Source organism: Pogona vitticeps, chromosome 11, assembly GCF_051106095.1.
Source record: "Pogona vitticeps strain Pit_001003342236 chromosome 11, PviZW2.1, whole genome shotgun sequence".
Lineage (NCBI taxonomy): Eukaryota > Metazoa > Chordata > Lepidosauria > Squamata > Agamidae > Pogona > Pogona vitticeps.
In genome coordinates, this window is record NC_135793.1 from 3070005 (window position 1) to 3097379 (window position 27375).

The 27375-nt window shown below is 46.3% G+C and overlaps 1 protein-coding gene across 1 annotated transcript in view; it reads left to right on the forward strand.

Annotated features, from left to right (window-relative positions):
* The window catches only part of TRPC5 (transient receptor potential cation channel subfamily C member 5), a 108469-nt gene that overhangs the window by 53462 nt on the left and 27632 nt on the right, over nt 1-27375 (forward strand). Inside the window, exons 3-4 of the mRNA XM_020784301.3 lie at nt 6525-7046; nt 24875-25211. Coding sequence (XP_020639960.3) covers nt 6525-7046; nt 24875-25211 — 859 coding nt within the window. The remainder of the gene's footprint in view (nt 1-6524; nt 7047-24874; nt 25212-27375) is intronic.

The following is a 27375-nucleotide window of genomic DNA, read 5'->3' on the forward strand; positions in this document are numbered from 1 at the left end:
AAAGTACACCTCATGTTTTGAACACTTGAATAAGCAACCCAATTGAAGGGTAAACAAGCCAACCAATGAAAGAAAAAAAAGGCACTGCCTAGTTTTTCCTTCTTCTTTTTTTTCAGAATGCCTGCCTTTTCTCACGCTTACATTAGCGCAAAAGTCGGGCACAATGGTAGTTTACAGTAGCTGTCTGTGGAGATACATATTTTAACAGGATTTAATACCGCGTTGTATATTGTCATTATTGGCTGGACTCTTGAGCACTTCCAATGAGGTCAACAAGAGTTTAATGATATGGGTAAACAGAGAGTCCATAGAAATATACCAGACCCAGTTCCAGCTTTCTCTTGGGGCTAAAATACACAACCAGCTCAGTGAATGAGGTCAAGAGTCCAGCTGTGTAAGGTGTCGGCCATGATCGGGCTATGCAACCGTTTGAACCCAATCATCAACTGAGTCCAGTCTGAAGTCGATCGTATTGGTCCAAAAATCACTTGGGAAATCCAACAGTAAGTTGCAATAGGAGTAGACCCATCACATCGATTGCGTTGATGTTAGGATATGATGCATCACATCCCCGCTGGTTTGACTGGTCTACTCTAATTGCAACATGCCACTGGATCCCAGCCCCTGTGCCTCCAGATACATGGCAGAACAGCACCCACATCTGCAGTACGGCAGGGTGGTGTGTTGGAGGGGGGGGCAGAGGAGCTGATCTTTGCTCATTGGCAGCATGAGTTGTAACGTTGGAGAAGAATCTCAGCACGACTTTCTAATGACAGGCCTGCAGGGAAGTATTGTGTGAGGTCAAGAATAATATATTCAGTTGTTTTCTGCAGTTTTTGGTTTTTTTTGTTTTGTTTTGGCATTCTTTTAGCTGTTAATACTGTTGAAAAAAATTATCCGTGGCGGAATACAGATATTTCTGATTCACTTCATTTGCCTCATACAGGTCCCTCTTTGAAAAGAACCCTGGGAGAGTATTGTGCCATCTGACCGGTAAAGGAACGGATTTCTCCGTTTCTGTAAGGAAGACGAAAATAGATAAAGAGCTGACCTAAACGCGGAGCTCAGCCTAACAGGCGGGCATAGATCGCTGCTCTGTGGAGGGCCAGACGTCAGTAATTATGTCAAACGTCACTTGCTCAGAGGTTGCTTTCTCAGCACTGAATTGTTCCCTTCTCATCTCGGCTTAACGAGCCGAGGAGGCTTTGACTGAAAATATCCACAGACTGCGAAGGTACAATACAGTGAAACCAACCGGGCAGCGTGAGGAATGCGAGGCACTCTGGCTGTTGGCGTTGCTACCTTTATTTAGAGGCGAGCAACTTTGGGAGGGAGCTGGGGGCTAAATTTTCCATCCCAGGACCTAGAAGGCCCATGACCAACCCCTGAGCAAAAAGATTTAATTTTTTAAAAATCCAAACTGAATGTTGCTTACAAACCCACAACCGATTTGAGTTTTGGGTAGTGGGAAGTTGGGAGCCTTGCGCCGTGCTCCTGCAGGCTTCTTTTTCTCAATATGCCCCAGAGAATGTGTAGTGCCCACATAAATGGCATTGAGGGCTGTATTTTGCCTATTTTTGACCCAGAATAATGGGGGTGGGGATGTGTGGCTTTCTAGATACTGTAACTCCCATCATGGGTGAGCGGTATGTATCTTCTCAAACATGTTTTTATCAGATTCCCATAGAACGAGAGAATAACTGAGTTGAAAGGACCCTTTGAGGCCATCAAGTCCAACCCCCTGCTCAAGGTAGGGGTCACAGTCAAAGCAGATCTGACGGTGGTTGGCCAATTCTCTCTTGAATACCTCCAGCGTTGGAGTGCTCACCACCACCTCCCGAGGTCACAGGTTCCCTTGTCGTACTGTTCTAACAGTTAAGCAATTTCCCCTGATATTCATCCAAAATCTGGCTTCCTTTCGCTTGAGCCCATTATGATGTGTCCTGCACTCTGGGATGATCGAGAACAGATCCCATGTTGCATTTTTTTTATGTACCTAAAACAGTTGTGGAATCATTTATGCTTCTCTGGAGATTTGGTCGCAATGGAGACTGAAAACGGGGACCTTCTACATAAAGATGATTAGAGAATAGCACCTCCCATCGCACGTCACACTGAAAAGGAGGGAGTAGGAAATACACTTCTGGATGTGTGTCAGAACGCAGATGGGAATAACCTTTTGAATTTAAAAAAATAAGAAGCAACAAACAGTCTTCTGCCATTTAAAGGAGTTTTTAATCCGAGAGAAATCTTCATGGGCCATCGTTTGCTTCAAGAGGTGTGTATGCCTTGAAAGCTTCTGCAAAGTAAAACATGGTCGACTCTAAGGTGCCACAGGACTCTGTTTGTTTTTGCTTAAACAGAACAACGCGTCTACTAGGGATGGGGGCTATGGAGTTTTTAGAGTACGAATCCCATAATACTCCATTCTGGGAGTTCTATCTGACGGAAAGACACCTTACGGACACTTCAGTGTGGCTCGCCTGGGAGAAAAGGCCTAAACTGGAAGGCTCTGAGCTTAGCTAGGCCTAGCTCCACCCAAGCTTCCTGTTCTTGCCCCAGTGCTTCCTTCTGCAAAGGGAGCTAGGTGGAGCTAGGCCTAACTAGGCTTCAAAGCCATTCAATTTAGGCCTTTCTCTCAGGTGAGCCACGCCGAGAGGTCTGTCGAGTCTCTGTCAGCTCCAAGAATGGAGAATTCTAGTCTTTAAAAAAAATCCAAAAATCCCATCTCAGGTACCTACCTCCTCTCCTCCCCTAGAAAGTTTTGAACACATGCCCCATGGAAACCAGTGGGAGGACCAGCTGTTCTCTACATCTCCCTCAGCTTACATCCCATAAATTCTAAAATTCAGAAGAATCAAGACCAGAGATGGAGACACAAGTCATGGGACTCGGTGTCAAATTGAAGTTGCACCAGTGATTCGACTCAGACTTGATTTTATTCCCCCCCCCCATGACTTGACTTGTGGCTCTGAAACCATCCACCTCTTCCCTTTTTTCTGGGGGGGGGAAGCTTGTTTTTAATAGGAGACAGGCTTGGGACTCAGGACTTGGTACCAAGGACTTGGGACTTGAGACTTGGGACCAAGAACATGGACCCAGACTTGCCCACTTCCCTGGTCAAGTCGTGCTGTGAGGTTGCTTCCGATGACCAGGAGCCTAGGGCAGAGGTGGCTCCTTTCCGTGGGGCCCACCCAGCTGAGACATTGGGATGAGCTGTCCCTGCTCCAGGAGGGTAGGGGGAAAAACAAGGTCCAAAAATAAAGTGGCCCCGCTCCGTTTCCTCTCTCCTCTCAACCGCCTTTTCAAACAGAAGCAACAACACCCGGCCGCCACGGGGAATTTTCAGCAGCATATCTCAAGCAGGCGTGTTTTGACAGTCACAAGGCAAATGTGTGTGGCATTCACCTGCAATTAGTCATGCTCCGAGGAGACGGGAGGCTGGTTGGCTGGAGAGGTCACATGCCCGCGCCGAGTGCGCCGGCAGCAAACGCAGGAGGCCGCGTTCCAAGTGGAATTGTTTGGAAAGGTCACTGTGCACTCGGGTCCCGGCGTTCGAGCAGCAGATGCCGGTAATAAGCCACAACAGGGGGACCCATTAACTGCAGCCAGTGCGGCGAGGTACACTGATAACTTAATGGCATGGCACTGTGGGCTTGGCAGCTTTGAGACCATTTACATCTCATTCTCTTTTTAGGCACTTCTCCCCTCTTAAAGTAGAGATGTTCAAAGGAATGCTACACTTTCACGCAGGGAGAAAAAGAAGAGCCCCAGTCCAGCCAGCGTATAGATATCAAACAGGACCTTTTATGATGGATTGTGAATTGAGTTAGGAGAACAGTTTGGCCATGGGGATTGTGCTCCAATTGGGTTGGGATGAATTTGGACCCCCGTCTGATTCGGAATCTGCCTCGTTTGGGAAATCCAAATCACCAGCTCTCCAAATGACATTAGTTGAACGTTCAAGAGGGCCATGGTGCATTTGCTGTTTCACAGACATGCGTGGGACTCAAAGGCATGAGAAATCCTTATAGGGGGATTAAATGGGCTCAGTTTAAGGCAGGACCATTGATGTTTATATTATTGTTGTTGTTTAGTCGTTAAGTCATGTCCGACTCTTTGTGACCCCATGGACCAGAGCACGCCAGGCCCTCCTGTCTTCCACTGCCTCCCGGAGTTTGGTCAAATTCATGTTGGCCGCTTCAGTGACCCTGTCCAACCATCTCATCCTCTGCCGTTCCCTTCTCCTCTTGCCTCCACACTTTCCCAACATCAGGGTCTTTTCCAGGGAGTCGTCTCTTCTCATGAGATGTTTATATTAGGCCCCTTTAAACTGGGCTCTCGCCTCTGCTTTCATGTTGCAAAGAGACTCAGGGTGCTCCCATTGCTAGAAGGGCTCTCCCAGAAACTGAGGCCAGAATCCTCGTGCTTAGTTCTGCTAGTGTTAGGGCAATGGTACAAAGGTCCCACATAATTCTCTGCTTTTCTTTGGCCAAGACCCAGCCTGCCCACTTTCCATCTCAAGGGCGACGGCCATCATGAAGCTCGATGCCTTCTGCCTACCTTCGATCTTCAGCCAGAATCCTTTTGGTTAGATACACCGGCATAAGTGGGAGGTCATAAATGGCAGCAATGAATTGCTGCTAGTTTGGATGTCCTTGCCTCTCTTCCAGATGGTATGCCCGCCATCTGAGTCAATGCACAATGAGGGATACAGAAGGCAACTCGTTGAACGAGCAGAAGTTCAGCTGTGTGATTTGCGCCGTTGCACTTGCACCAGAATAACACACCGGGAGGATTCGGGGCTCAGCCTCCGATAGCCCTACTGGCAGTGGTAGCAAGTTGACTTCCCTGTGGGAGAAAGTAAGCTGGCCCGCAACAAGATCTCGTGTGCACCATGCAGGTTTGTGTTCCTACTGTGGGCGTGCCTCGTGATTAACTGAGTTGAACGAGCAGTGGAATATAATGGTAAGGTGATCAGGGTAACAGAATGTAAATGAGACCCGCAAGCTGAAATAATGAGATATAATGGAAATCACACGAGTTACTCAAATGCGGATGAAATGGGCAATAACAATAATAATGCTTGTTGCGCTTCAGATTCACGATATGAATTAAAGTGCTGTATAATCGTAAGAGATGAGGAAATGATGTGCTTCCGTGCAGAATTCAGAGAGATATGCAAGTGTGCATACAAAGACAGAAGCAGTAAAGGCATTCACTATAAATTTTTCAAAGGTTTGCCTCTAGCAGGTAGAGGAAAGCCAAACAGCAGAGAACTGCATGAGAGCGTGGAATCTGTTGCTTATATATAACTCCCCTGCATATCCTGCGATGGGAGAATGTGTGAAATCTTTGCTCCAAATTACATGTCAGAGCTGCTGGTGGATTCCTTCCTTTCCCCTATGTCATAATAATAATTGGTAACCATATGCTATCAAGTCAATTCTCACTTAGGGCAACCCTTTCCACAGTTTTCCATGCAGAGAATACTTAGAGATGGTTTCTCATTCCCTCCTGGGACTGTGCAGCTTGCCCAAGGCCACCCAGGCTGGCTGGCTCTTCTGCCTGGAGTCAGAGTGGGGAATTGAACTCCCAGCCTCTGGCTCCACAACCAAAGACCTAACCCACTGAGCTATCTAGTCGGCCCACATGTCATGCCACCTGGATATTCTGGACCCAAAGCCTCTAATGCCCATCACTGTGTTAGCCCTTTTGTTTAAGAAACCTTATGGAAGGCATAAATGATGTTCGCCCTCTGCACCAGTTTCATCACACAAAGGGGGGGTGGATCCTGAAGAGGAGAAGCTTGAACCAGGATATGGGAGGGGGGGGGAGAGATAGTGGCTCTCACTGAGTTTCACACTAGACCAGGGGTGGTGACTCTTTGACCTTTCAGTTGTTTTGGACAACATCTCCCATAATTCCAAGTCTATATTGCCCACCATAAAGGGTGTGTATTATAATGTGCTTATCAGGTTTAGAAAATGTAAATATGCTTCACATATTTAAAAAGTACATAGATGCACAGACAGCCCCTGATGTGAGTGGCCTGGAAAAGGGAATGGCGAAACCCGTAGGGGAATTTGCTAGCCATGGATATTAGCAGTGGAGGTGGGTGGCTCCAGCATCGGTGGGGTGATCGGTCGGCTCTGGGTTTCAGCCTGAACCTCATGGGAGCAATGTAAGCTGCTCAATTCAAACCCCACAACAAGTTCAGCACTTGGACAGCTCCAGTTCTCCTGATGAGAATTCCTTCAGGTGCCAAGGACAGGACAGCATTCTCTGTGCATGAGTTGCTGGACATCTCCTTTGGGGCTCAGAGGTGTTGCCTTCATGCCCTGCCTGTGAGCTCCCTCTAGGCAAGTCATTGGTCACTGTAGGGGCAGAAGGTGGGAATGTCGGTGGTCTGTTCCACCCTGTTTTTTTTTTCCCTTGTGTTTTATCCAGGTTGATTCCCTTACCGTGGCTTTAGAGATAACTTGTGGAAAACAAACCATAACTGATTGACCTCTTTTGTGTAGGTGCCCACCCTGATGATGGACACTCAGTTTTCAGAATTCACCCCCGACATCACCCCCATCATGCTGGCGGCTCACACCAACAACTATGAAATCATCAAGCTCCTGGTCCAAAGACGAGTAACCATCCCGCGCCCGCACCAGATCAGGTGCAACTGTGTGGAATGTGTCTCCAGCTCTGAAGTGGACAGCCTGAGGCACTCCAGGTCGAGGCTGAACATTTACAAAGCTTTGGCCAGCCCTTCGTTGATAGCCTTGTCGAGCGAGGACCCCATCCTGACTGCCTTCCGGCTCGGCTGGGAGCTAAAGGAGCTCAGCAAAGTGGAGAACGAGTTCAAGGCGGAATACGAGGAGCTGTCTCAACAGTGCAAGCGGTTCGCCAAGGACCTTCTGGACCAGGCGCGGAGCTCCCGAGAACTGGAAATCATCTTGAACCACAGGGATGACCAGAGTGAAGAGTTAGATCCCCAAAAATGTCATGATCTGGCAAAGCTAAAGGTAGCAATAAAGTACCACCAAAAGGAGGTAAGGACCATTTTCCTGTAGAGGTGATGTCTATGGTGCATAACCCATTAGGGATGGAATTGTTGGATTTCTCTGGGACGACCGCTGTCATAATTCTGCGTTTTGGGAGTTCCGCTGACCCTTGTGGGCACCTTAGAAATGCTTCAATGTGGCTCACCTGGAAGGAAGGCCTAGATTAGAGGGCTGTGAGGCCTTACTTAGGCCAGGCTCTGCTCAAGCATCCTGTTCCTGCCCCAATGTTAGCTGGGAGCTTTCTTTCCGGGAAGGAGGCTTGGGCGAAGCCACCCTGTATGCTGCTTAGTCAGGTGTTTCAGCCAATGCCAAACGCTTCAGAAACATTACTCTGTGTTTTCACTGCAGCGCAGACATGAATAAACGGTAAATGTGACCAGGAAGCACCATCTGGCAGTGTTCTGTACGTGCATTTGAATGTTCTCACACGTTTTCAGAGTTGACTAGAGTCTCAGACAATTCATGCTGATCGAGTACTTGCGGTAAATGTGGTGCTACCGTGAGATTCTGCCCCTCTAGATAATTGCTTAAACAATGGGGAGAAGGAGGCACAGAGAAAGCCGGTGATGTTCATCCTGAGATCAATATCACATGGCATCCACATGACCAAGGAATTATCTCAGCGCTTGCAACTAAAATAACTTGAGTCCTTCACACATTGTCCAAGTTATTCCGTGGAATTCTGAATCCCACTAACAACCCTGACAATGATTATATGTTGACATGGGCACTTTGTATTTATATCCCTGGGGATATGAATACAAAGTGTCCATGCCTAATTATACTACATAGCGATGCTGATTCACACCTAGGAGCAGCATCCTGCATCCCATAGTGTCTCCCACAGGATGAAACCCTCTCACACTGTCTGTCCCTGCAAAGTGGTTTCCACAGATAAGCTCCGTCTATTTCCAGAGGTGGTGCTTCCTAGGCAGTATTGGACCCTTTGAACAGATCCAGGATTTCTCTTTGCTTGATTGTTCGCCTTCATATGGGGAAGGGGCAGAAGACCTGTGATCTGCTCCTTGCCCAAATAAAGGATGCACCCACTCTGTGCCTGATCTTTGTCTGTGCTTCTGGGTCTTTGTGAAGAACCCAATACATGTGAATGGGGAAATCATAATGGCACGGCCAGCTCCTAGATGGAATGGTGCAAGCAAGACATAAAAGTGGCACCAGTTGAGTGCTTTGATGGGTTTTTCTTTTTTTTAACCCTTCTTTTCCCCCAGTTTCCTTTTGGCTTCTGAAGGCAATCACTGGGGAGGGAGTTGGGTGAGGAACTTTAAAAGGGCAATGGGCACGTTCCTCCTTGATGCTTTCTTAAAAGGGCAATGTAGGAAGCCTGCTCTTTCCATCTGTTCTCTCGATCCCCCTGCCCTTCCTCTTCCCTGGAACCTAGATTAGTGGTGCTGCACCCTCAGTATAGACACCGATGGCTTAATCAGTGACTCTGCATCAGAAAAAGCATGGAGGGTACATCTCTGAAATAGAAAACATGTTGGCTTTCACCCTCATCCGTTTCTCTTTCTCTTCTTTCTGCTTCTAATCGCAACACATGAATGGGATTAGGAGGAGGGAGCAGAGTCCTGCTCAGGATGTGGCCGGGTCCTGTTCAGAGTGCCTGACATGCCCGCTTGCCATGCCCTGCCCCAGCAGGCTCCCTTACCATCGACCACCCTCTTCCCCATTTTGCATCTGCCATCCCGTCATTTTAAAGCCACCTTTCTGGAACAGACAGAAACATGCATCAAATGACAAACTGCCGGAGAGCTGCCGAGCTGGAGGTTGGGAGTTCGATTCCCCCACGGAGCCTCCTTGACAAGGAGGCTGAGTGGACTCGATGCTCCACAGGGTCCCTTCCAGCTCTGCGGTTCTAGGATGATGATGGTGAGGTATATCATGTTTTGGGACTGGGAGTGAACAGTATTAACAGAGAGAGGGAGGGGGGAGAGAAAGAAGAATGAGTTTTGAAATAATTTCTATGGAAACAGTCTGCACAAACGGGGGCTTTTATTCCTGCCCTTCTTTCATGGGTCAGTGACATTTTTTTTTGTGAGGATGGTTTCTCGTCAGACTGAAGTGCTCATTAGACATTCTCAAGGATCCCTTACAGTCTTCGGGGGTTACCATACCAGCCAGCCCATGGTGGCACCCTTGACAGATTCAAAGCCCTACAGAGATTTGCTTGCCTTCTCTGTGAAGGCTATCGGTATACAGAGAGGTAATAGACCTCTCTCTGGTGGCTTTTCTCTACATAAATGTCTCCAGGAAAAAAAAGAAAGAAAGGAACCAAGCATTCCACCTCATATTTTTCCTTCGCTGCTGTGATTCGGGCTTGTGGAGTCAGGAGCAACTAACTAATTTTATGCCCCTAATTTTACACTGTGTTTTACATAATTTTACACCATGCCCCATTCCCTTCCACAATGAAGAACTGGTCAAGAACCAAAACCCGAGTTTATTTATTTGTCTATTTAAAAATATTTTTATCCTCCCTTTCTCCTTTAAAAAGGCATCAAGGAGTCTTAACATCGTTAAAAAGACAAGATTTAAAAGCCAAAAACAATAATAAGTATACAAATATTTGAAAAGAATTAAACAAGTATGATATTAAAAACAGTGAATACAATCAAGCCTGGAACATATCTAAAACAACAGGCCAACCATCCATTAAAAAAAAAACCCACTCAGGCAGTCTTTAAGGGAAGGGTTGCCTCAAGAGAAAGGTCTTTGCCTGCTTGTGAAAGGACAGCAAAGGTGGAACCAAGCTAGCCTCCAGTGACAGGGAGTTCCAGAGTCTTGGAGCAGCCACAGAGAAGGCGCTGTCCTGGGTCCCCACCATAAGTGACTGTGAGGGTAGTGAGAGAAAGGCCTCCCCTGATTATCTTAAGGCCCAAGCGGGCTCATGGGGCCTCTTTATCCCTTCATCCTGGACTTTTGTACACACAATGCCCTCCAGTTTTCTGGGAAAGTTCTGAACTTGTGAGTCTCTCTCTGTAGGCCACTGAACAGAGCGAATGCTTTGAGCGAGGACCACTTAGAACGTGGAGGTGAGAGCCAGGAAGTCTCTCATTTCCACCTTTCCTTTTTAAACGGAGAGATGCCGGAAACACATCGGCACTTCCAAAGGGGGCGGCATCTATTCTGCCCCTCTTTGGAAATCCAAATCAGTCAAATAAACCGGATGCATACCACATGAGCTCCTTTCCCCCTCTCACCTTGCACGAGCCACGGATCCTAAGGAGCAGAACTGCACAGGGTGGAAGGGCCACACAGCGTCTCCCGACGCCTGAACAAACAACGAGGCTAAACAAAAGGATTTGTGCCGAGTCGGAACGGCATTATTTTTACCCACAGCATGCATAAATATATCAGAAACAATGATGGCCCTCCCATCTCCTAAATAATTCATCAGATGCCCCCGGTGTATTTGAAATTCAGGGCGTGCATCCATTCTGCACAGGAAACTGGTTGGAGTGCCAGGAGGAGGAGGAGGATGAAACACGCAGGGTTTCATTTTATATCTCAGCATTTCTAAACAATACTCTACAGAATCCACTGTAGGGCACATCCTAATATCTACTGTTTAATTAGTTCCCTGCCACTTCTGCAAAAAGTTAATTTTTATTCTAGGATGCGTGATCGACACCCCCTCCCCTCTGTGTAGGTATATTTGTGCACACTAAGTAATGTTTATGCTTATTGACATTTATATTTTATATCTTTCCTTGCTTTTCCTGAACCTGTTGTTGTACAACGGAGCTAAAATATTATTTTGCCAGTTCATAAGATAATGTGTAGAGGCTGGATAGGTCAGTGGTTTTGGTCTCTAGCTGCGAAGCAAGAGGTTGGGAGTTCGATTTCCCAGTGGGCCTCCTCTGAGTATGGCCAGCCTGGGTAGCCTTGGGCAAGCTGCACAATCCAAGGTTGCCCCTAGAGGAAGGGAAGGGTAAAGCATGTCTGAGTATTCTCTACCCAGAAACCCCTGAAAAGGGTTACCATAAGTCAGAATTGGTTTGACAGCACATGTTGATGATGATTATAGCTAGTTAGATAGCTTAGTGGTTTAGGTCTCTGGCTGAGAAGCCAGAAGTTGGAAGTTCAATCCCCCACTGTGACTCCTGCAAGTAGAGCCATCCTGGGTAGCCTTGGGCAAGCTGCACAGTCCCAAGGTTGCCCCTAGAGGAAGGGAAGGGTAAAGCACTTCTGAGTATGATTATGAAAGCAGCCATGTGGGGTGTATGTCAGAAACCTTTGTTAGGAGTACAAGCCGTATTTTTTGGTTGTTTGTTTGTTTTTAGCCTATCCATTGTGGAAAATGAAAGGGGAGTGGGCGGCATAATTGGTATTGGCATTGCTGAAAAGATTCATCCGGTTATTTCCCCAATCCTACTGATCAAACAATAGGCCCATGGTACCCATGGGGGGTTGGTTCCAAGCCCGCCCCCTGCGGATGCTGAAAACCACAGAAGTCGTGAATGCTGTTGTTTTGGCTGCAGAGAACATAATCAATCTGATTTTGGTACTGCCCATCTGGTGATGTCCATGGGTAGTCGCATCTTGTGTTCTTGGAAAAGAGTGTTTGTGATGACCAGCCCTTGACAAAACTCTATTAGCCTTTGCCCTGCTTCGTTTTGAATTCCAAGGCCAAACCTTCCTTTTATCGTTCGACTCCCTACTTTAGCATTCCAAGAATGAGAAGAACATCTTTCTTTGGTGTCAGTTCTAGAAGGTGTTGTAAGGACACATAAATTTGGGGCACCTGGGGAAAAGTCCTAGATTTTGAGGCTTAGCTGGGCCTAGCTCCACTCAAACATCTTGTTCAGAAAGAAAACTCCCAGCTAGCACTGGGGCAGGAACAGGAAGCTGAGCAGAGCTAGGCCTAGCTAAGCCTCAAAGCCTTCTAATTTAGGCCTGTCTCCCAGGTTACCACCAGAGCAATGCAAATTAATTTGCTCGGTTTGCTGGTTGGTCTTCAGCACAGGACTCTTTTGATGTCTCATTTTTTTAAGCTCCAAAGGCTGCCTCAATCCCCTCCCTGCAAAATTAACCTACTTTCAGCTTAATTACAGACCAGCTGTCTGTTGTTGTTGGTTTTTTTTTTTTTTGGCCATACCTTAAACAGATGATAAAAAATAATTTAGCAACTTTTTTGTTTTACTTCCTTAAGCTAAGCCCTCCAGCCAATGCCTATTGTCTGAAAATGTTAGTTATTTTGCTAAATCTATGGGCGATCAAATCCCCATCTCAGATCTACGGATTTTAGGATACCCTTGAGTGACATCGCAATGGGAATAGGTTTCAAAATATATCAGCTATTCACCTGTGCTCATGGTCTTTCATCAGTTTGTCAGTCTCTCTCTGTCTATTTATTGGTTGGGGAAAAACAGAGCCACTAAAAGTGTATGGAAAGCCGACTGAACTTTTTGAAGAAAAGAAATTTCATTTCCTAAACACTCCATTGTTGACTTGACATGTATTTTATTATTATTTTTAATTGTTTGTTGGTTCCCCTAGAGGGGTGGTTCCCAATCATGAGTCCCGAGATGGTCTTGGGTGACAGCTCTCAGAAATCTTGGCCAGCACAGCTAGTTGTGAAGGCTTCTGGGAGTTGTAGTCCCAAAACACCTGGATCAGCTAACGTTGGGAAGCCAAAGGTTGGGAGTTCAATTCCCCCCACGAGCCCTTCTTGACAGGGGCCGGACTCGATGATCCGGAGGGTCCTTCCAACTCTGTAGTTCTGAGATTATTATTTCAAAATTCCAGGCATGAGCAATCAAAATTATAAAAACATTGACTGACATTATATCTTAACCAAAAACCTAGGTATCTGTTAAAGATGATGATGATATCATTCACCAGAACACAAATCTTTTTTTAAAAAGCTTGTTAATTTTCTTCCGCTGTCTCCCATTTGTTCAGTATATTTTTCTCACTGCCAAATCATTCTATGATTTATTAGAAGCAAATCTGTCTCTTCCTTCCAGAATAATCAGAAGACGTGGAAGCAGAAGATGCAGACAGTGTGACACGGCAGTAAGGGTCAACCTCTCACTGACCTGGCCTATTCTTAGTCCTTTTTCATTTCCGAGAGATGTAGGAGTTTGCCTTTTAACTGTCAAGCTCCACATTTCAAATCGGGTGACCACAAAGGGCAGAGAGAGCCAGGGTTTGGAAAAGTTTTCGCCTTGAAACAGAACTCTGGAGAAAGTTTTGTTTCGGGACTCGGACGGTCAGGCAGAAGTTCAGAAGTAACTGTTCCAAGATGTGGTTTTCAAAGAGGTAGCCGTGTTAGTCTGGGCTAGCATCTCAGGCCAAAATCCAAAACGTGAAGAATACAAGAACGTTGTGGCACCTTAAAGACCACTTGCTAAGTTTTAACTCAGATATAATTAATTCATTTTAATTTTCAAAATATGTTCAAGGCTCACCAGATCCATGGCCCAGCAGATGTTCCATCTGGAGCTTAGAAAAAAATTCATTTTGAACCACAACACTGGCTGTTGTTATTGTCTTTTGCTTGGGTTCACATACATACATGAAAAGCAAAGCAAACCCAACCCACCAAACTGATTTTGTGAATGGTGAACTGCCTACTAGTTCTAGATTAAGGACACCTTCAGGTCCACCCAAGAGAAAAGTTGGCTTGCCCTGGCTTTACAGAATGAGGCTTTCCTCCTGCCCAGCCCTCAAGTTTGGTATTTTAGGCACAAAACAGGAGGAAGAGTCATCGTTCTGACTATTTTTCTCATCTGGCTTGATGGGGAGGGGGGAGAGTGCGTTTGTGTGACCCGTAGGAGGTGGGTCCTTCAGCAATCTTCGGTACCAGAACATTTTCTTCCTGTCAGGCTCTGCTGATCAATTGGGGGGGGGGGGGAAGGCTGGTTAGAATTTAATCTGCAGTTAAAGCATTAATTCGCCCATCTCATCAAAGAGACTGATCAGTGAATGCTTGCAGTCTGACGGGCAGGAGGAAAGAACAAATCCTCTTTGAACAAGATGTAACACTCAACAGATCTTCAAAGTTTCTGGCAGCTTTCGAACAGTGCCTTCAATAAGCTCAGCACGGGGGAAAAACAGATTCTGCAAAGCCACCTGTGGCAACACCTTTAAGTGTTGGTGATCTCGATTTCTCCCCCAGAGGAATGGTGCATCCGTTCCGGGTTTCCCTCGGAACTTTACTGGAGCTGTCCAAGGCTCTGAGCCCCCATCGTTCCCCCACAAAGTCGCTCTAGCATCTCGGACCCCTCCCATGAAAATGGAGTCATGAGCCTCCACGTCTTGCTTTTTTTGGAAAGACAGCCCAGGACTTCAAAGACTTACCAGATGACAATCCTCTCTTTCAAAAGATCCTTTGTTTTAGAGGTGTGCATTCTTTTGATCTCCGAGGTCCATAACAGTCCCCGGCTGTCTTCCTAACTCCAGCAACGCTGCCGGTCCCCTGTGGAGGCCGAGAGATGCCGATAAGGTGTTCATGCTGTCATTGCTTCTTGTATTATTTTCACATCATATATTAAGAAGTGGATTGGAAGATGTTTTTTGTCTTTTTTGCTGCCTGCTCCCAAGAGACCTAAGTGCTATTTCTGGCTCCGGAAGAGCTGTCTCTACCATTTTTAACCTGCTACATGCCTCTATTTAGGCTTACATAGGGACACCACTCATCGTAACCCACTTTGGAAGATTATCTCAAGGTGGGGAAACCCTTCTGTTTACTCTCCCAGCTCCACACCTTTCAATGTCAGCTGGTCACATGGAGATCAGCCTTGTTTTTCAACCAGACAGAAGCATGCCTGGGCTCCAGAAATGTTCGCCAATTCTCACCCTGCCTGGAACCCGTGCCGACTCATGGCGGGTCTGGATGACTCATGCCGGCGCCACGGCAGATGGATGGCCGTTGGAGAAGGGCAGTGGGGTGGAGTGGGGTCAGGGCACCAGAAGCAGAGGACAAAACAACAGCCACCCATCACAAGGTCTTTCTGACCGAAATCCTGCATGAGTTCAGATGACTCATTTTCCTTGCTCATTTTCCTTTCCTGAAGAGACAGGCGACAAGATGACCATGTCTCCTTGCCGTTTTTAAACAACCGTCTTCATCATCTTTCTAATTTGGTCAGGACAGAAGTTCCTTCCCTGCTGAACTCATTGAATGCAGAGCATCCTAAAGCTGGTTTCCCCCACAAAAAAAGAGAGAATGTTTTTCAATTGCAAAAAGGCTTGAGTGTCAACCTCGGGCGTCCATGGGCTCCTTCAAGGCCTGGGACACGGAGTCTGCCCTGCTCCTGCCCTCTCTGGCACCAGTTATTCAGAATAATACAGCTGCAATAATTTTGGGAAACTCCCATGTTTAAATGTTCCTATACAGGGGTCAAGGGGGAACCATAGAAAAGTAGCCGGATGGGGTTGGAATGGATTTTACAGGAAAGGTTCTGTGTAAGGACATAATAGCAAACTCCTTGTCTTCAGACTATAACAGTACACTTCTATCTTGGAAGCTCTGTGGGCAGATCAGACCCTCACTGGTCCAAACCTCTGACACAGGTGGAGGAGGTAGAGGAGGTGGCCTCCAGAGAGGTAGCCAGTCTACCTGGATCATGGGTAAAGCAGGACTTCCTCATCAGAGGGAAGGTCTACTTGAGGCATAATCCACAAAGTCCAGGATTGAACCCTACATAAAGTCAACTTACTACATATGTAACAATATCCATGCCTTTATCTTTCACTGCTTCCTCTCACCTATTCATCAGCTGCTCAACCTTTATAAGTCCCCGTTTTACAAGTTAGATATACATAGTGCATTTGGGCAGATGTGTAGATGCGAATCAGAGAAGGGTTTTCGAACAAGAACTCTCTTCTTGGCATGTACAAATGACTGAAACATTTGCTTTATTAGAGCATCTTGAGGACTGTGTCCAGTTCTGGGCAGCACACTTTAAGAAGGATTCTGACAAATTAGTTCAGAGAAGGGCATCAAGGATGATCAGGGGACTGGAAACTGGACCCTGTAAGGGAAGATGGAAAGAACAGAGCATGTTTAGCCTGGGGAAAAGAAGGCTAAGGGAAGATAGGATAGCACTGTTCAGATACTTGAAAGATTGTCATCCAGAGGAGCAGCAGGATCTGTTCTCCATCATCCCAAAGTGCAGGGCATGCAATAATGGGCTCAAGTGACCAGAAGCCAGATTTCAGCTGAATATCAGGAAAAACTTCTTAACTGTTAGAGCAGTACAACAATGAAACGGATTGCCTTGGGAGCCAGTGAGCACTCCAATGCTGGAGGCATTTAAGAAAAAATTGGACCACCAACTATCAGATCTTTGATTCGGATTCCTGCCTTGAACAAGGGGTTGCATATGATGGCTTTATAGACCCCTTCCAACTCACTTATTCTAGGATTCTTGGACTCTATGAACATGCTGTTCAGGTTGAGATGCCTCCAGCCTCCCTTTCAGTCCCGTGAGAAGGCTAATGAATGTGTCAGTGGCTTCCTGCTTGCAATACATTCTTCACTTACAGGCTGTTTTGAGAGGAGGAGAAACGAAGTCACCCATGGATGGGTTATCTGAGTGTTTGTGATCCACAGATCTGTCCTTTAATGGCGGCTGTGTTTGTGTGTATGCTTAGCTTTGGAAAGGGTTGGGGGGGAAGGTGCCATATGGTGTCCTCAGCTCCCCGAAGGAGAAAAAAGTGTACAGACATGGGTTTTATGGGGTGGAACGTAGGTCACAAAGAACTAAAGTAGTAGCATGAAATGATCCCCTACTGGTGGTGGGCAGATACGAGGGAGAAATGGCTTTTTTAGACTATAAGTCTCAAACTACCCGGGAAACTTTGGCTGGCCGCTTTGGATGATTGTGATCCAACCCCTTCAAGAACCCCTCCATGAACTCCTGGATAGCTCAGTGGTTTAGGCATCCGGTTGTGGAACCAGGGGTTGGGAGTTCAATTCCCCCATGGGGCCTCCTTGACTGGGGTTGGACTCAAGTGATCCCTTCCGGCTCTCCAATTAAGATTATTATTATCGTTATCCCTCTAGTATTTTAGATGTGAGAATTAAGGCTGAGCAGCTATCCTAGTCCTAACGTTATCATTCAGTTTCAGCTGTGATCAGATTTGAGTTCTTAATTTACTAATCCTTGCAGTTTCATTACGGACTTCAACCAAGTCATTTTGCATTTAACTTCGGGCATCTGTCTTATTGCTGCAACCGTTATTAAAAAAATATCCATGGAGCAGGTTGTACAGTAGTTGTTTTGTTGAAGGGAAAGACAAACATTGAGCAAGAGCAGATACACTTTTGTTATATAGCTGTAAAACATCTGGGCGTGCTTTTTTTTTTTTTTGGACTATCGTTGTGTTCCTTTGACTTTGTTCTGACTCCTAGCATAAATGTAAAGCTGAGTATTGCATCACTTCTCTGTATTTTTCCGACTCTGCCTACTCCCTCCGTATTTAGTTGCTGTCACGGGTAGACCATGTGTATACAAGCTCTGAGCCTCCATAAAATACATCCAGCCGTTCTTAACGCTGAAAAACACATTGCAGACGGGCAGCTGAAGTGGAAGAAAATGAGAAAGCAGAGGTTTAAGAAAGGAGGGAAAGAAAAGTAAGATGGGAGACCCTAAGCAATGAAACCAAGAGGGTTTGGTTTTATAGACTCCCGAAATGCAGTTCCTTTTGGCAAATGCACCAAAGATACATGCAGTGATTATTCCAAGCAATGAAACTTCAAAAGGCACAAACAAGGAATTTGAGGAACTCACAAGCTGCCTTCAATCATCCTCTTCATTGTTTGCTTGCTGTCAGGAAAGAAGCTTGGAAGTTATTTTTTTTAAAAAAAGCAATTTGTTATGCAATTTTTTAAATCAAATGTCCTGCTGAGTCACTTGTTAACTTGCTACAACATTTTTAGCAACTGCTTATGTTACTCATTGCTCTTTTTTTTTTTTTGATTACTTTTGAGTTCCCTTTTTTGGGAAAAACAAAATGACCTAAAACTTGGGGGGGAAATGATCCCTTCAAAATGTCCAACACACAATTTACATATTAGCTAAACATCAATATGTATTTTGCAATACTGGTTATTGTAACATCACCAGTCCAGACTAAATAGATAAATAAAAGGATTTCATTATGCTTTCTGGACTCTCCCTCAAAAAGTTAGGTGTTTGACATAAAACCACAGCTTGTAACAAGTTGCTCCCAAGCTCTGGGTTTAGCAGTTTCCACAAATGTTGTGGTGTATGAAGGAATATAGCATAGAAGAGTAGCTTTCTCATTGATGGCATGTTGGATAATTTAGCCACAGGTTTCCGGGGTCATCCATAAATGAACATGTTCTGCCAATCTTAAGGAGTTGAGGTGACAAGAAAAAGTCATTGAAATATATTTGAGGCAACAAAAAGAGGCATATATGGGGAAACATCTTGTTGGTCTCTCACAGCCACTCACCACAGCTGTTGCGTTATTTTTAATACTGGTTTTAATTTTTGTATTTCTTTCAAACTGGGATACCGCTAGGTTAGTATTACAGACAGGAAAAAAACCAGATCAGACTGCAAGCTTTCCCCTTGCAAGGGTTATTGTTTGCTTGTTTGTTTCAATTTGGCTAAAAGATGCAGGATGTGAAGCCCATGGTTGGGCTAAGGACACGGTCCCTCTTAGCCTGGGAAGGTCACCGTTCAATGGAAAGGGGCTGAGACTTAATCCTCAGTATATGGAGGATATGGCATGAGTGAGATACGGAAGGCTTGTATCTCTCTTTGTCATGACCTTGATTCCATTTGCAACCCTAAGTGCATATCAAGGAAGGAGAAGGGGATGAAGTCTTTGGGTGAATCCTAGGGGCACACCGTGCTTTAAGAAGTATGCCCACAAACTGGATCAAGTCCAGAGGATGACAAGGAGGATAATCAGGGGAGTGAAAACCAAACTGTAGGAGGAAAGACTGAAAGAACTGGGCAGCCTTGAGAAAAGAAGACCGAGGGGAGAGAGGAGAGCATTTTTGAAAGAACTGAAAGGCTGTCCTACAGAGGAGGGGCAGGATCCATTTTCAATCTCCCCAAAGTGCAGGGTGTGTAATAATGGGCTCAAGTCACAGGAAGACAGATTTCAGCTGAATATCAGGAAAAAACCACTTCTCAACTGTTAGAGCAGTACAACAAGCAGTGCTCCAGCACTGGAGGCCTTCAAGGGAAAATGGGACCACCATCCATGTTGACTTGGATGCTTGCCTTAAGCAAGGTGTTGGACTCAATGGCCTTAGGGGCCCCTTCCAACGCCATGATTCTATAATTTCTATAATTACAGTCTCACAAAACACAGAAATTGGGAATCACCAAAAAAAAAAAAAAAAAAAAAAAAAAAGGACCATGTCCTTAAAAGGTTTGGGGAGTAGATGGATAAAGAGCTCCATGCAACTAAATATGGCTAGTTTGTGCTTGGAAAACAAAATCCTAGCATATTCACATGGTAAGCCCCAGTAACTTGAAATTGTGCTATGTGCCATCAACTCAGGACCCCCTTATAGTGACCCTACTAGGGCTTTCCACGTAAGTGAGACCTTTAAGGAGCAGTTCCATACCCTCAGTTGAGCTTCCATGGTTGAGCAGGGATTCGAACCCAGGCCTCCTGATTCCTCATCCATCACTCTATCCACTGCACCACAGGTTTTTAAAATCCTCCTTCAAATGACCAAATCTAGATTTCATTCTTTAGTGAGGTTTCTTCCCAGCCGCTGAAACATCTTCTATGACACAGCTCAGCCAACTCAATTATTAAGGTTTTGCACAGAAAGTGGGTCCTCCGGAGGGGAAGGGGAAAGATAGAGTTTTCCATTAATTTTCTTTTTTTTTTCCTTTTCCCCAACATCCCAGTTTAAAAATTACTTTGCTGTCCAATAATACCTAGTCATAAAGAAAAGCTGTAGACCGTAGCGGCTTAGGTTGAGGGGGGGAAAGCCCATCGTCTCCTCGCCACTGATTATTGAGCATGTATAATTAATGCACTGTTATTTCACTGTTGCTAAAAAAGCGGAGGATGGAGAGAATCAGAGAGAGAGAGAGAGAGACAGCCATGATTGTGGCTATCATGGCATGCCGTTTGCCTAAAACCTCTGAACAGGAGAGCTAGAAAATAAAGCATATTCAGCAATGCCGAGGGTCCAAGCGCCACTGCCCTCCTTATTTTCTCAGCCCGAAATGTTCAGCTCATCGTGAGGCCTGACCCATATGGCAGCGTCACGTGGAACGAGCCCAAAAGTGACTTTTGAGCTCGTTCTTTCCCTAGGGTGAACGAAGAAAGATGATAAAGGCAAAGGAAAACAGTATCTGAGACCAACGACGTTGGGAACTATACTATTAGCTTGGCCTACACAAGTACCACTAGTAATCTCACGTTCACCAGAGGGGAGGAGGAGAACAGGGTGGCTAGTGTGGACATCTCAGACCTTTAGCTTGGAAGCCTGCCCTGCCGAGACGTTTGAAAATAAATTATGGGGTTTGCGTTCTTCCGTGAACATCCGTTTTGCAGTGCTAACGTGCATTACCAAAGGCTTGCTGCCTGTGAAACATCAGAGATGAGCAGAGCGGCTGTTTTAGACTACAACTCCCAGAACACCCTGGGCTGGGGTTTGTAGTCCGGGGAAGGGACCTTGCCGATTTGTGGGAAGCATCCAAAACTTTGCTGAGCCAAGCAGGAAGCTGGGGGACACCTTTAGGACACATGAAAACAAATACAGGGGAACATTTCAAATAAAAAAACAACTACAACACAATCCATGCAGAAGGGCAATTGCACAAGTACATTTTTGCCAGCTGTTCATGGCACCGCTGGTCATCATCTTATTGTACGGCTGATTGGGCAGCACAGTGCACAAGGAAAGCCCATCGTCCACTTGGACAATTACTCTTATGAGCTTTGTACTCTGCAGTAGGATTTTGAGCAACACAGACACACACGCACACAAGCACATCTCCCCTCTAGAACATCCAGAAGTTAGAAGGAGTGAGGTGGTTTTCTTGGGGATCCCTTAACAGAAAATGCAGGTGTGGGAAGTATTCCTCCTGGCTAGGAGGGTGGAATATCATGAGTTTGGTCATAAAATATGCTAGGGCCATTTTACAGTGAATGTCCATACCCTTTCCTTCTTATTGGGACCACCTGGTTGGATGCACGCAATGTGGCTTTCGTCTTGAAGCCGACAGCTTTTTGCTCCACTTCTAAATGAAGCATCATGCAACTTTAAACCAGGGAAGGCTACGGTTCAATGGCCAGGGAGTAATTCAGTTGCCTTCCAACTGTGAGTTGCTCTTTCAGTGATTGTGACTGTTGTCTGAAGAGGGTGATGTCCTTTTCAGACCTTGTGGTCCTCCTTGGTTTATTTCCCTCCCAGGGCTAAAGGACAGGTGGGGCTGGAGATTTTATAGCTGTTCTTAACTGCGTGATCCCCCCCACTGCCACTACCTCCTCCTCCTCTTTTTCCTAAGTTAATCTTGAAAGAATCTCCTGAATGAAAGATGAGCCCTCTTAATTTTTAATAGCAAAGCTAAATTTGCAAGAGGAAATCATTTCAGCGAGGAGAGCGACAATCGGGGCTGTTTTAGCCTCTGCTTTCCTCTTAGTCAAAGCTATGGAGACCCCGTCTCCATGGACTTACATGGGAAGAGAAATAATGGCTGGGTTTCTCCTCAAGAGCTGGGCAAAAGCACACCACCTGAAGGATGATGCAGCAGAGATGCTGCTCCCCATGGGTTCTTGATAGGATTCTTTTACAAGGGTTTATGTCTAGTGGAAGTCAACACTGATTCTTCGGCGGGAAAGGTGGAGTTCCCACTTTCCCCGTATATGTCAGGCAGGTTGTCATTTCTCATCATCAGCAAGGACTTGCATCATCCAAAAGAAGGACAGAAAGGATGCTGATTTGCACAAAACTAGGTTTGAGCAGCATTCCAGAGTATCTCTCCATTTGTGGGGAAGCTAGTACTCCCCGGCTGCTCTATAACATCTGTCCATGGATGGGCAACTTCAAGGTGCCTGGTTTCCTCTCTTGTGGCTCTTCAGCTTTAAAACAGAATCAGACCAGGCAGGCTTTGGAATGAAGGGCACCACCAAAAGGAGGATTGGCCCTCCAGGTGGTCTTCAAATGGAGGAACATCACCCAGAATTGAAGGCAAATGGCCACCATACCCAACAGCTTTCAGATGGCATCTCCACAGAGTTGCAGAGGGGTGAAAGAGGGCAGAACCCTTGAAAGTAGCCATTGGCAGGCTACATACCTTTATGAATAATAAAGCCAATGGAAGTAAAAAGAAAACTAAAGAGAAAGCAAAGCTTCAGACAAAGCTACCAGGTGAAAGGCATGGAGGATGCAGAAGGAAGAGGAGGATATGAGAAGGAGATTGTGCAGTAATGAGCTGGCTGGACAGCTCAGTGAGTTAGGTGTCTGGTTAGGGAACCAGAGGTTGGGAGTTCAGTTCCCTCACTGGGCTTCCCAGGAGAAGAGCCAGCCTGTGAAGCCTTGGGCAAGCTGCACAGTTCCAGGATTTGTCCAGAAGAAGGGAATGGTCAGCCACTTCTGAATATTCTCTATCTGGAAAAGCCTGGAAAGGGGTTGCCCTGAGTCAGAATTGACTGGATGGCACCTTATTGATGACAGAGGGCAGTTTAGACCCAAAACACAGAGAGATTCTTGTTAGAAAGAACACCAAGCAGTAGCCTAAGGCAGGACTTGGAGAAGTCTATAAAAGGCAAAGGCAGAAGGAAGCAAAAAGAGAGAGGGGACCGTGAGCAGCTTGTTGGGAGAGATTCCTAAATGTTCAGTCATCATCATCATCATCATCTTAGAACTGCAGAGCTGGAAGAGACCCTATGGATCCTCGAGTCTGGCCTCGGTCCAGGGGGCCCCATGGGGACTCAAACTCCCAATCAGTGGCTCCGAAGCCAGAGACCTAAACCACGGAGCTACCCAGCAGTCCTCAAGGAAGTCTCTAAGGAGCAAGGTGGGGTGGGGTGGGGCACTATTCAAGGCCAAGGAGGCAGTCATCCGGTTCTGTGAGGTCGGTTGAGCAGGAACCATGAGGACGACATGGAACAGCAACACAGAGGGAGGTAGAAGAGCTGAGATGGAAAAGAGGATCCACTGGCAGAGAAGTGGTTTGACTCCCGGGTGGCAGAATGGGAGCAAAGCATGACCACCCTGATGGGGGGGCCAGCAGTGTGGGAGAAGTGGCGACTCCTGGGCAGAAGGTCTCTAGCAACCGAGGGAAGAGGAGGAGGTTTCTCTGAGCGCGCGTTCCTGGAAGTGTCAAGAGAGATGACAGGGAGGCACAGCTTTGTGGGTGAGCGAGAGAGCTGTGTTTTCAGAGAGGACTGGAGGCAATAGTCTGGGAAAGTGGGTTTGATGGAACAAAACCTACCAGAATCCTCCAGTTAGCCCTTGGTCATTCTGGCTGTGGTTTCTGATAGTCCCCCAAAATTACATATTTTTTTCTCTCCAAAGCTTTGGGGAGCAGGAAGGGTGGCCAGCAATGAAGAACGAGAGATCAGGAACAAGGAAAAGGCGGGCAGGCTGATTTGGGAAGCAAGTGCCAGAAAGCTGAGGGAAAGGACAGGAAGAGGTGGAGTGTGAGAAAGGGGAGAAGGTTCAGGCGCAGGCGGGGGCGAAAGAAGCTGCAACTTGTCAAGAGCAAGCAGCTATGTCACAGGAAGGTCTCAGGTGACTCGGGCAGGGTCCAAAGCTTGCCCCACAGGGTTGAAAGGGAGGCTGGAGATGGCCTCCACCCCCTCAAGTCCAGCCCCTGGGTGCGAGCCGGAGCTTGGTCAAGAGCAGCCGCAGGGCAGCAAGTCCACAACTGGACTAAGAGAAGGAAGGTCAGAAGCTGCAAACAGGCTCCAATAGCACACCCAGACCTAAGATGGGTTCTTCAGAACCAGTAATCCTAAACGAGGCACTCAGCGGGGCTCAATCCAAGTGAAATGAAGTCACCCCTTTCTAGGAGGCTTTTGAAAGGATTTGGGGAAGATCAGGGCTGGTTCTTAGGGGTGGAAGAATATTTTGAAGACCTTCCTATCTGGGATGGAAAGAACTTGAGGTTATGAAACTGGGAATGTGAGAGAGACCGGAACTGACAGGTGCATCCATCTGAGCCCAGGGCTCTGAGTCCCTCTCTCTTTAAAATCTAGATTTGAACCCCTGTGTCTTAACTCTGCTGGTGGTGCTGAAAAGATTTTGCCAGGTTTTTCCTCCTCCTCTTTTAAATGTCTGGATGGCGGGCAGATCCAGCAGGGTGTTCTCCTTGTTAGGAACAGATGTGCCTCTTCAGGCACTCAGACACACCATGAGTTTCCATGGCAGTCTTTGTCCACTACCCTACCCACTACACCACACTTGGATCTAAGTCTATCTGTTTATTTGTTTTGTTACAGATATATCCCAACTTTGCATCCAAGCGTTCAAGGCAAGATACATGGTTTCCTCCTCTCCACTTTAGGCTCACAAAAATCTCATGAGATTGATCAGGCTGAGTGTGGGTGTCTGGACCGAGGTCACCCAGAGAGTTCTATAGGGCAGTGGGGATTTGAGCTCAAGGGGTCTGAATCCTAATCCAACACTCAAATCATGAGACCACACAAGGTCTCCCATGTAGGGTCAGCCTCTTATGGATGCGGACTGAGACCTCCAACTAGCCCCGGGCCAGATGGGCTTTGGCTTTGCTCCAGAATGGACCATCTTAATCTTCTTGGGATGGTCATTGCTATCTTTTTCGGTGACATTAGCAGCTCCGTTTCTTCATTTTCTTCTTTCTCTCTTTTCTGCCCAGTTCGTCGCCCAACCCAACTGCCAGCAACTGCTCGCCACACTGTGGTACGACGGCTTTCCTGGATGGCGGCGGAAGCACTGGGCTGTCAAACTCTTGACCTGCATCACCATTGGACTGCTCTTTCCAGTGCTTTCCGTAGCTTATTTGATGGCGCCCAAGAGCAGGCTGGGACTGTTCATTAAAAAGCCATTTATCAAGTTCATCTGCCACACTGGCTCCTACCTTACCTTCCTCTTCATGCTCCTCCTTGCATCGCAACACATCGTCAGGACAGACCTCCACATGCAGGGACCTCCTCCCACCATTGTTGAATGGATGATCCTCCCCTGGGTTCTAGGTAAATCAATGGGTTCTACATAAATCAATGAGTATATAATTGGTTAATGAGAGTTGCAAACAAGCTAATCTTAATTGGGAAAGTGTTGCTCTGTTGGTGCTAATGTGCTTGGTACCTAAATCTCAGAGATAACTGTTGTTGTATTTTCCTAATTTTAAATTGGTTGGTTGGTTGGTTGGTTGGTTGGTTGGTTGGTCGGTCGGTCAGTCGGTTGGTCAGATAGATGGATCCTTCCTTCACTAGGGAGTGATCCAGGAGGGTTCTTGAGACTGCTATCTCTAAGGACCAGAAGTTAGAAAATCTTGGTTGAGTAGCAAAACATTCCAACCTAATAAGAAAGAAATCCAGTTGCCATGACTGAATGGCTGAGAATCTTCACAGATACCTCGTTCTTTGAACTACAGAAAAAGATTTCTTCCAAGATCTAACCACCACCAGCCAGCCAGAGTGTCATCTTGACCTCCAGAAATTGATTCTTCATGCTGTTGAAGTGGAAAAAAACAGCCTTCCCTCCCTCCATCCATCCAAACAAAAAGACATGAACAGCGATTCCATAGATCTCTGAAATTAACATGATCTGCGGTAATGCACCCATTCATTTCACTTGCGCTTGCACCCGATCACTTCCTTGTGCTCAGCGTGTATTATTCCCAACTGGGAAATGGACATTATTCTGGGGGACTGGCAGTCTACACAGACCCACAAAAATGAAATGGATGGGAGTGTGCTTTACTTTTCAGCCAAATTTTCGTGGGTGGATCTCTTGAGTGTGAAAAGGGACGTTTAGAAGAATGTTCCTGGCTAGGAAGCTGTATGATCCAGCTGGTCAAAATTCCAGCCATCAGACACCAAGGAACATGATAGCCACAAAGTCTTTTAGAGCTAGCAAAGTGATGATAGCACAAAGCCAGATGAGAGTGAGGACATAGATTTACTCTGGAAGGGAGGTTGCTTTCTCTCTTTATTGTAGCATCTCATCCTGATTACTAAGATGTATTATAATAATATTATAATAAACTTTGAACTGTAGAGCTGGAAGGGATCCTATGGGTCAATGAGTCCAGCACTCACAAGGAGGCACAATGGGGAATCGAACTCCCAACCTCTGGCTCCACAGCCAGATACTTAAACCACTGAGCTGTCCAGCAGGATGAGACCAGCAGTGTCTCATCTTGATCTCTCAACCCTTCTGCTTGCATTTTCTCCCTGTATGAATTCCACCAGATCTCAGAGGCTCAACGAGAAAATCAAACCTTGCCTTGGATGGATAGTGAGAGGGGTGAAAGCAGGTTAAAACAAAACAAACTCCATTTGTCCACTGCAGCTTTTGTTTCTTCACTTGCGTAGCTCACTCACAGCTTGTGGAAACAAATCTGGTATGGGTGTTTTAAACTGAAACCTCCTAAGGGAGAGAATTAGTGCACATGTCTGCAAACCCACCCTTGATCCTTAACCCTTGCCTCCCTGCTTTTGAATTTATGTGGAGCAAAAACAGAGGCGTGATGGAGTTATTGATCAAACTGGGGAAGCGATGGAGTGATTGATCAAACTGGGAAAGCGATGGAGTTGTTGCTCAAACTGAGAAGGTAAGAGGACTTTTTCTTGCAGATAAGTTCCTCCTTTTTAGAAAGCAGCACACATGAAATGCCTCCTCTTGGAAAAGGAAGACGGAACGGAAAGAACCCTCACGTTCAGTGCAGACAGTGCAACAGTAACTATAGTAACGATTCTAACAATGATTACTCACCATAAATGTAACATATGGAGTTCGCAACCAGCAGCTACTCCACTGATTTGCTTGGGCAGGATTTATAGTAAAAGAGAGAAATATTCCTGCACCCGTCTCAGCATAAGATTGATCTTTCAATTGCATTTTGAAAGAACTGGAAGCAGAATATTGAAATGAGGTCTGTAACTCTGTTGCTGTGAAGTCTGTCCCTGCTCTGAGTGCCAGCCAGCCAGCCCCGCCCTGCCCTTTTCCTGGGGTTTCCCATCCACCGTAGACTTCTTTTGATGGCATCCTCTGTCTGAAAGACTGCCCAGCTCTTGTTCTGATTAGAAGACGCAGCACTGCAAAGAGAGAGGATGGGACTCAGGACCATGGAGAGCTCCTGTAAAGTTTAGATGAAAACCCTGAGCTGTCACACCACCACTGTGATATCGG